A 10,097-nucleotide genomic window follows, 5' to 3' on the forward strand; every position below is an offset into this window, starting at 1 on the left:
TGACATGCTATAACTTAACTTCACAGTGTTACTGATCTACCAATTTAACTCTTTGGAAACAAATTAATTTTTTATATCCCCCTAGGCACGTTGATACTGAAGTTAGTCAATCTGAATATCAACTTCCTAGTTATTGTATTTCCAACGTTGCTTAAAAAGAAAAAAAAAAAAAGCAAACTAGAAGCACCCATTAATCTTGTTCATAAAGAGGCAGAGGCACTGTGCCAAGTGGACCACTGATGCCCTCAGGTCAGTAAGTCAGTCTTTCTAGTCAGGGAGGGCGGGGCTGCGAGGTGGTGGGCGGGTCCCGCGGGACGGTGGGCGTGACTTCACGCCCCGCCCCTGGCGCGCGCCCGCCTCGGGCTCCGCTGCCCAGGCGGAGCCGCGCAGTAAAGCGGAGCGAGGGGGCGGGGCCTCGGCACCTCCTCCATCCCTGGCTGCGGACCGCAGGGATGTTCCCGGCTCAGGAGGAGGCTGACAGGACCGTGTTTGTGGGCAATTTAGAGGCCCGAGTGCGGGAAGAGATTCTTTACGAGCTGTTCCTTCAGGTACCGTCCGCGGGGAAGGCCGGGCGGCGGCTGCGGAGCCCCGGGACCCCGCCCCACCGGAGCTCCGCTCTCCCTTCCCTCGCTTAGGCACGCAAGTGTGCAGCCGGGGATGAGCGGCTCGTACTCTCCTTCCTCTACAGCCCTGGGTGGGCAACGACCTCCCACCCCCACACCCCCAGCCTGGCAGCCCCCAGGCCAGGGCTCCCGGAGCCTCTCCGGGCCCTGGATGTGCTGCGGGAACACGAAACAACCCCGTCACCGTCCTCACGGAATAGTAAGCACCCTTCTGTCCAACCTGGAAAATGGCACCTGCGAGAAGGATACTTCTCTTGAAAACCTTTCCCTGGCTGTCACCCTTTCTTTCTCCCAAGCCTTTGGATGGGGAGAGCATTTTGTTGTTGTAGAATCATACAAGTGATTTCTGAAATGCTAGGCAGTCAATTCACCATGACTAACTTAATGGATTCCCTAGTCATGACACTGTATTTCATACTCGGACCTTCAGGACTTTTTTGAGAACTGGAGAGCACACGTCCGGGCCCCACTTGCCAGAGACGGGTGTCTTCAGCCCCTCATCTAATTGGTTAATGACTCAGAATTATAGAGCAAATCGGAAGTGGTGATAAGGGACTCTAAAGGGGGAGTCAAAACTGTTTCTCACGGATTATGCTTATCTGCAAAAGGAACAGGTAGATAATAAGGAAGGGGGTGGAGGGAACCTGTTGAAAGTGAGAACACAGCGGTCTGCAGTGAGGCCAGTAACCGAGTCTCGAACTTAAATGTAAAATGGTTGTAATTAATCATCTCTGAAATGCAATGAGATTGCCAGAAATAAACTTCTCTTTGTGAAACAGCTACAGCCAGCGTTGTTGGTTGCTGCTACTGCTAATAGGACTGCTATTGTTATTACTAATAATGCGAACCATTGCTACTAAAATAAAAAAAAGTCAGGAGTGACTTCCGCTTTCAAAATAAGGGAAAATTCTCAGGGACACAATAACAGAGATGCGTTTCTAGAGTGAGGTTGTGGGTACCAGTAGTGATTTTTTTTTCCTAATTTTTAAAGGACTTACTTATCTCTAAATTTAAGGAAAGAATCTCTTTGCCACGCATAGATGCTAAAGGGTTGATACCTAACAAGAAAACATAAGATCTTTATTTTATCCATTGCCACTTTACAGTATCCCCTCTATAAACACCATTATCTGCTTTGTGACCCAATATGATTTGAAATTCACTATTCGGAAGTGGAGTAATTTCAGCCTCTCCAGAAAGCATTGCTTCTGCACCCCAGGGGGTGGGGGTGGAGGAGGGCTGAGGAAAGGCGGTTTGTGGGATTACAAATCCCCTAAAACCTTAGCTCTCTAGTCAGTAAGTACTAGGTCCAAATCAGTAGTGTACACACAGAAGGCAAGATACAATATTTCTTCATTTCTTTTCATGATTTCCTTTTCCCACTTAATTAAAATTTAAGCTCCATTGAACAGGTCAAGCAGTAAGCCTGTGTTTTCATTTTACCCAGACAGAATTTGCTAACGTAGATTATCATTTGGAAGACTTAACATATTCAAGAGCAAAACCCCCAAACGACTTGACAGCTGCCCTGAAAATGTCTCATACTGACTTTCAAAGAAGCTTAAGTGATATAATATTGCTTTGTTGATATCAGAACAGTCCGTCGAACTTTACTTTTGAAAATGATACGGCAAAACTGGGAGTGTTGCTCAGTGGTCAGCACTAGCTTTGCATTCCTAACATTCTAGGCTCAGTCTCCAGCACCCAGGAAATAAGAATTTTGGCATATGTATATAAGTAAATCTTGTCTGTATATCCTGCTGCTAACTTAATGTTAATAGAAGAAAAAAAAACCTAGAAAGCAGAATAAATCATTTTACTTTTGTTACTATATTAATATAATTTATTTCAAGTTTCTGAATATTCTTTTTATACTCATATATATATATATATATATATATATATATATATATATATAATTTTTGTCCTTTTAACCAGGAAGTATTGGGCTGGAGACATGGGGAGGGAAGATGGTGGTTGTGGTTTCGAATGTCTTGCATGTGAAGCTCCAGGACACACCCAGGAGGCTGTCTTCATCGAAGAGGCAGCAATGGGGAAGTCATTTTGCTGTTATCCCACTCAAACAGGGGGACCATGAGCTAGTCCCTGCAGAAAGCATTCAGAGGAGAGAGACTAGCATGCTAACTCCAGCACCATTGTAAAGATGAAAAACAAGTATTTAGGCAACTCCACCGTGAAAAATAGTAATCCTAGCATACGGCCAGAGTCACGTCTGGTCTCCATGGGCACAGCCTCCAAGTATGCGAAAAAATTCATTCATAGAATTCTTCCCTCAGGTGTGGCTAACAGTGTTCTCTAATATTTGGCTTTACTTCTTTGCTTTTTATTGCCTATTACAAGTTTTTATTGCTACGCATTCTGAATAAGTACAATATATTGTACTTCATTCTGCTTGAATAATTGACAGTAGAATAGTATTTCTAGTTGTTACCTTTTTTCAGTTGTTCATTTTTCTGAATAGTTTACGCACTCTACCAGATCTTAAACATATTAAAATAAATTTCCTTTCAGCATATATATATGTATATATGTATGTATGTATATATATATATATATATATATATATATATAGCCGTGTTACTAGACCAAAATGCATATTAGGTTCAGTTTCTCTTATAAACACTGTGTAGAATACACTGGCATGTGTGCAGGTGTGCATACGTGTATGTGTATACGTGCATTCATGTGCATGAATGTGCATGTGTGAGTTCTGGCACATGCTTATGGGGTTCAGAGACTTTTCCCTTTGTTTGAGACAGTTGTTGTTGTTGCTGCTGTTGCTGTTGCTGTTGTTATATACCCCAGGCTAGCTGGTTCTCTGGCTACTAACAATTGACATTTTGAGGATTCAAATTCAAGCCCTCACACCTGCCTGGCAGCCCTTTGACCCACTTTAAGCTCAGTGACCATGAACCAAAGAAAATCTTCTCTAAGGGAGCTGAAGTGTTTTGTTTCTGATATAGCGTAGGGCAATAAAAAGGGTCTCTGTCATTACTGTTAATTTAGTTTTTCAGAGAACCTCTTGCAGTTTCTTAAAAGAAGTGAGCCCATGATGTCATGTCGCCACCTCTTTGGCCATAACTCAAGCACATGATATTTTTTTTCTCATTCCAATTCTCAGTTAAATACTGTTAATATTTGTGGGGAGGTGGTAGTATTTTAATGTGAGATTCAACTATTCTCTAAATAGATGTGTAAAGTCTAAAATAAGGACATTTTTTTCCTTTTAATATTGCTAGTATAATCTACAAGTTCCTTTACCATAACTGTCTTTGAAAAGCTAGAAATTTTTTCTAGGAAAAAAATGGAGCTATTTATGACTGTTCTTTATTTTAGTCAAACTTGAGTCTTTGATTTGCCTTAGTGTAAAAACAAAATCCTTGGATTTATAAGAAAATAATTCAAGTTTCTTACAGGCTGGGCCACTAACCAAAGTGACTCTTTGCAAAGACAGAGACGGAAAGCCAAAGTCCTTTGGCTTCGTCTGCTTCAAGCATCCCGAGTCCGTAGCCTATGCCATAGCTCTGCTGAATGGAATTCGTTTGTATGGGAGACCAATTAATGTGCAGTATCGGTTTGGTAAGTTCTCTCACCAATTGATCCTCAGAGAGTCGTTTGCAGATCCTGTTCTCTGGGGCTTGTGAGCTTTGTTTTCTATGTAAGTGGAGGATAGTGGTTCTCAACCCCTCTAATGATGAAACGCTTCAATGCCGTTCTTCATGTTCTGGAGAACTCATCATAAAATGGGTTTTGTTGCTACTTCATAACTGTAGTCTTGCTACTTTTATGAATCATAATGTCAATATGACATAGGCAGGATATCTGACATGCAAGCCCTAAAGTGTTTACCACCCACAGATTGCTATAGGACAATAAAATGTGCCTTTATTCTTAAGGTTATTCATTTTCCCAGAGTATATATCTAATGTTTAATGTATAATTAATTGACAGTGCCTACCATATTACCAAGCAAAACACATCTCTTCTGTATTAAAACTTCCAACATTCTTTTTTTTTTCAGAATCAACTAGGAATTACCTACAAAAAAAAAAAAAAAAAACGGTGCTAGCAACTCGAAAATTTACATGAATTATAAACAAATAGGTGTAGACTTTATCTAGCAAAGCTATTTTGCTTTGTTGACACTGCTCAAGTACCTATCACCTGCAAGAAAGTCCTTCCCAATTAGTCTTTCGTGGGAAACCATTTTATGCACATTGCTGGGGCCTGAATTTAAAATGGAGAGGCCCCAAATGACGTATGGTGCATACATCATGAACGCGTCATTTGTAACAAGAAGCTCAGAGAACATTTGCAGGCTTAGCGGACTAAGAGAAGCCACCTAATAAGTACCTCTCAGGCATTCTAGGGTGGTGCTGACTTAGCAGCAGCAGCAGCAGCAGCAGCAGCAGCAGCAGCAGCAGCGGCGGCGGGGCATGCCTTTCTAAAGTCAACCATAACAAAAAACCATATCTTTTTGCAAAAGGAAAGTGTCCGCATTTCTCTTTTGCCGAGCCTCTCTGTCAATTCATAGAATAGGTTTGGGTGTGCTATATTCTGACACATTTCGTGTAAAGTCGAACTGGCTCTTGTCTGTGATGTTTAGGGAACTCCTATCTTATATTCTAGGAGCAAATGACAACGATGATATGACATTTTTAGCTTACAGCAAAATGGAAGAAAACAATTGTATATCTTAGGCCAATGCCTGCATTATGTTCATATCTGTCCATAGCTTTTGGAAGTTCAATTTTTATCTAGTCACTTATAGTCATGTATGAAATATGTAGATATCACTCTAGATATAAATGTTTTGCACTAGTAGAGAATTTGAGTCAATACTATGTCCTAAAAGAGTAAGATTTTTACATTTGTCTTGGTTTGGTTTTTATGAAATAGTGTCTCACTATGTGTCCCAGGTTAACTTGAAACTCTGGATCCTCTTACCCCAGTCTCTCAAATGCTCAACTCTAGACCAAACCAGCAAATTTGGGGGTTTTGGATGACTTTATGACTTAATATTATAATTTTCAAACTCCCAAGTAATTATGCCATAAAACATTTTTTTTCAATTTTATTTTCTTTCATTCTATCTCATTAAAGGGAGTTCTCGCTCTTCTGAACCAGCCAACCAAAGTTTTGAGAGCTGTGCTAAGATTAACTCACACAGCTTCAGGTAATCAAATGCATGTTTGTTTGTTTTCTTCATAAAATAGACTTTCATTATCTTCATTTGTTACACATCAACAAGTATATGAAAGCACCAGTGTCAGCACATAATGTTTTAATTAAGCTCTAAAGATATCTCTAAAACGAATGGGACAAAAATGCTGTCCTCTTTTTCTGTCTACAGAAAACTGGTGTTCTCTTGTGGTCCCAAGTCACTTGCTGGGCTGTGTTACTATCTGAGTCTTCCTTTGGTCAAATACAACATGATCTGACATATTCCTTATAAAAAAATAAAATGTGATTATATACTTATAATCTTATACTTATGATATCGATACTGCATAATTAAATCATTAATGTGTTCCTATGTCATTACATTGTCCATGAAATAATTCACTGTTCGCGTGTGTTCATCTTAAAGGCTCCCAGGGAAGCCTTGTCGTTCACTTCCATGTGTAAAACTATCAGTAATTTATCTAAGGAGAAATTGACACTTGTACCTCGCCATTTCAAGCTGTGCTTCCTTCTCTTCTTCTGCAAAGGAACGATGAAATGGCGGGCAGGCCTTCCTTTCCTGTGCCGTTTTTCCCAATTACGAGTGCCGCCTTACCTCAAGAGTATTTTTTCTTTCAAAAAATGGTGAGTGTGACATGCTTTTGACTTAGTATATAACTTACAAAAGAATAAGAAGGAAAAACACCATTCTTAACCATTCAGTGCTTAAATAAATAAATAAATAAATAAATAAATAAATAATCTGACCTGGCATCCGTACAGCATATGCCCAGGCACGTGCTCAGACAGGGTCACACACAGTTTCAGTGAGTCATCTGTGCTCAGTGGTAAAGGGCAGGAGATGGCAATAAAGGAAGGACCCTGGCTGAGTGCCGAATTCTCATCAAAGCAAACATTTCCAAAGATGCTCTGAGGCATGACGATTTTCACTCAGTTTACAGTATTTGTGGATGGGGCCGTCTATCACATGTATTTTTGTAGCTCATTTTTAAGCTCCCCACAGTTCCTGTGGAGCCTAAAATTCCTAATACTGCTATTTGATTTTAGACGCTTTCCTCACAACTCTGTCTTATTAGCAAAACAATGTAAGTCAGGCGGTCCTGCTCAGCACAGCCAACAGTGTAAGTTTGTTAGTGACAGTTGTGAGGCCATTTCTTATTTATTTAATATGTTTTTTTATAGCTAGATGTGTACCAGTAAAGAGATCTTCCCTGACACAATAGAGTCTCCCCAGGTGCAGTTACACCCCAGAAGCCAAGCTTGCACTGGAAAACTGTCCCATGCCCCCTATGTCTGATTAGAATAGTCAGAATTTCAACTAACTCGGTAAAGCCCTGGAAGCCACTCTCCATCTGAAAAGTGACAGCTGTGTCATTTTTCCACCTTGGGGGTTCTTAGCTTCCTCTGTACCTATGAAGTTCTAATTTTCATTAACATTTAAAATCCTGTACTTGGATCACACATTGGGAAGGTTTTATGTATGTCTGAAGCAAATGGAACATGACAGGAGACTTTTTCCTGTTATAAAATTTTGTGTAACTCTACATTAAATCAAATAATTTCAATTTTTTTGATTTAATGTTGATTTACATAATTACTTAATGATTTTTTGAAACTGGGAGTATTTGAGGAGACTCAGCCTAAAAATAAAAACAAAATATCTGTAGATGCATCTCAGTTGTAGAGTGCCTGCCGAACAAAGGCAAGGTCCTAGGGTTAATATTCCAGCTCTGGGGGTGGGGGTGGGGGTGGGGTCTCCTTAATGATTTATATTGGTAACAGGTTCTAAATGAGAATAGATGGCATATATATATATATATATATATATATATATATACATGTACACTATTTTGCGTTTATTTTCCCCTTTATAGTGTGTCTACAAACTATATGTTTTGCATAATATTTATTTTTATTTTTTCTTCTTCTTTTTTAAAATTAGATACTTTCTTTATTTACATTTCAAATAGTTTCCCCTCCGAAAACACTCTATCCCTTCTCCACTACCCCTGCTCTCCAACCCACCCACTCCTGCTTCCTGGCCCTGGCATTCCCCTATACTGGGGCATAGAGCCTTCACAGGACCAAGGACCGCTCCTCCCATTGATGACCGACTAGGCCATCCTCTGCAACATATTGCATAATATTTCTACTGGACATTGCTAATCAATGCAGTAGTGAAGTATGTGGCATCTTTAGTATACGTGCTGCCGAAGCGAGCACACGTGCGTGGCATCTTTAATCTTTGTGCTTCGTACTAACCAGACAAAGAAATGACCCTAACCCTGTACAGCCCACTCGCTGTGTTACACCCAGACCAGCTCAGCCATGTCTGCCTGAAACCACATGTGAGGTGCCTCAGCATGGTGAGTGTGTGTTCACAAGTGTCTTCTCTTCACAGCCATGGTACGCACACAGTCCAGTGCTGCAACCGCCTTTCTGTGAGATGCCGGCCCCACTTCCCAACAGTGTGCCTGGGTCTTGCTCCTTAAATCACGCTCCAGGCCCAGAGGCTGGACCCAGCTCCTATGAGTGGACTCACCAGCCACCAAGCGACCCTGACCTGTATCCTAGGAATAAACGGAAGAGGCAAAGGCCAGACAGTGACAGCGACAGTAGCTCAGAAGACAAGAGAGGAAACGAAGGAAGCCAAAAATGCCGCAAGTGTAAAAAAAAGAAAAGATGCTAGCGAACTGTATCTGCACTGCTCTCAAACCTCTCTGGAAAAAAAAAATCTGTTGCACCAAATGATCGATATCTTGTCCAGCTTGTTGTTTTTGAAAACGTATGGAAATATGACTCTGTGATTTGCTATTCAGTTTACTATTCATGCTTACGAATGACAAAAGCCTTGAAACAGTAATATATTGTTGTGCGTTTGTATTTGCAAGATTGCCTTGGGACCATTGTCTCACCGAAGGCTTTCTACCAGCGCAGGTGGGCTGGCCTCAGAGGGGTTGCAGGCAGAACTAATGGGAATAATTAAAAACCGTGTGCTTTAGTAACTATGTAGCCAGGATGCTAATTAAAAACAGTGTGCTTTAGTAACTATGTAGCAAGGATGCTTGAGTTCCCATTGTAGCTGCCACTTTTCCTTTTTATGTCTAAATATGGTATCTCTGAGCATCCCTATCACACAGTGTTGCCTTTAAGCATAGGACACTCAGCCTATGACAGGAAAGATAGCTGCCATAGGCTCCGTGTCCTACGCTTAAAGGCAACACTGTGTGATTATTCATGTTTTCTCTGATTTTTATTTGATATAATTATCTGTATACATCACACTTATTGTTTGTAAGGGCACTCAGTTAGTGGTATCAGTATCTACTCTCTAGTTCTCCCAGCAAGGGTGGGAAGAACATAGTGAGTGTGAATTGCTGTGATGAGCAAGTGTATAGAATGGTGCCGCATATACTTAATGCCTATTGTCCAAGTCAGTACATTTATTTCACTTATTTTAGAAGATAAATGTTAACATTTCAAATGAATGGGGTATGTCAGCACTTTTGTTAACTTGACAGCTTACCATAAACTAAAATTATGAAGATCATATATATGTATATATATATTTGGTTTTTCAAGTCAGGGTTTCTCTGTGTAGCTCTGACTGTCCTGGAACTCACTCTGTAGACCAGGCTGGCCTCGAACTCAGAAATCCTCCTGCCTCTGCCTCCCGAGTGCTGGGACTAAAGGCATGCGCCACCACGCCTGGCGAAGATCATATATTTATTAAAGCTAATTGAAAGGATAATGCAAACTCATTATGAATTATCTATTCAGTTCAGGAGAGAATAAGGCACACGTGGGTGTGACCTTTGCATGTTGCCCACTTGTTCATACATATTATTTAATGAATAAAAGTATCTTGAACCAACAAAATAACTGAGTTTTACTCTTGCGTAATGAGGATATAAGTGGCGATTATGACAAATACAAGCTTATCTATATAAAGACCTAAATTGCGCTGCATGGAACTCTAACTGGGCTTTTAACATTCTTAAATATTAAAATATGAAAGTGTTGTTTTTTTCTTTTAAATCCATATTTTGGCAATTTGGAATCATGGCCAAGATAAAATTCATTCTTTCATAATTTTATAGCAGCACCTTTATACATATTAACATCATCTTCTATATTCCTCTAGTTATGAAATTTACCACAGACATAAATTAGGCCATGTGATTAGCAGAGCTGTGTATAAGAATGCATCTTAGCAACTGAGATTAATGTGTGTAAGAAAATTAGGTTGAAGTAGGACATGCTCTAAAT

The 10,097-nt window shown here is 40.3% G+C and overlaps 1 protein-coding gene across 1 annotated transcript; it reads left to right on the top strand.

Moving 5' to 3' along the window:
• The first annotated feature begins 410 nt into the window (after positions 1-410).
• On the top strand, positions 411-9,755 carry Rbm11 (RNA binding motif protein 11). The gene is made up of 5 exons (XM_021185530.2): positions 411-548; positions 4,061-4,223; positions 5,748-5,820; positions 6,356-6,452; positions 8,230-9,755. Exons 1-5 carry the CDS (start codon positions 453-455, stop codon positions 8,515-8,517), a joined length of 717 nt encoding a protein of 238 aa, XP_021041189.1. The 5' UTR covers positions 411-452; the 3' UTR covers positions 8,518-9,755.
• The last annotated feature ends 342 nt before the right edge of the window (positions 9,756-10,097 follow it).

This window comes from Mus caroli, unplaced genomic scaffold (assembly GCF_978045245.1).
Source record: "Mus caroli unplaced genomic scaffold, Mus_caroli_1 scaffold_17, whole genome shotgun sequence".
NCBI classification, from domain to species: domain Eukaryota; kingdom Metazoa; phylum Chordata; class Mammalia; order Rodentia; family Muridae; genus Mus; species Mus caroli.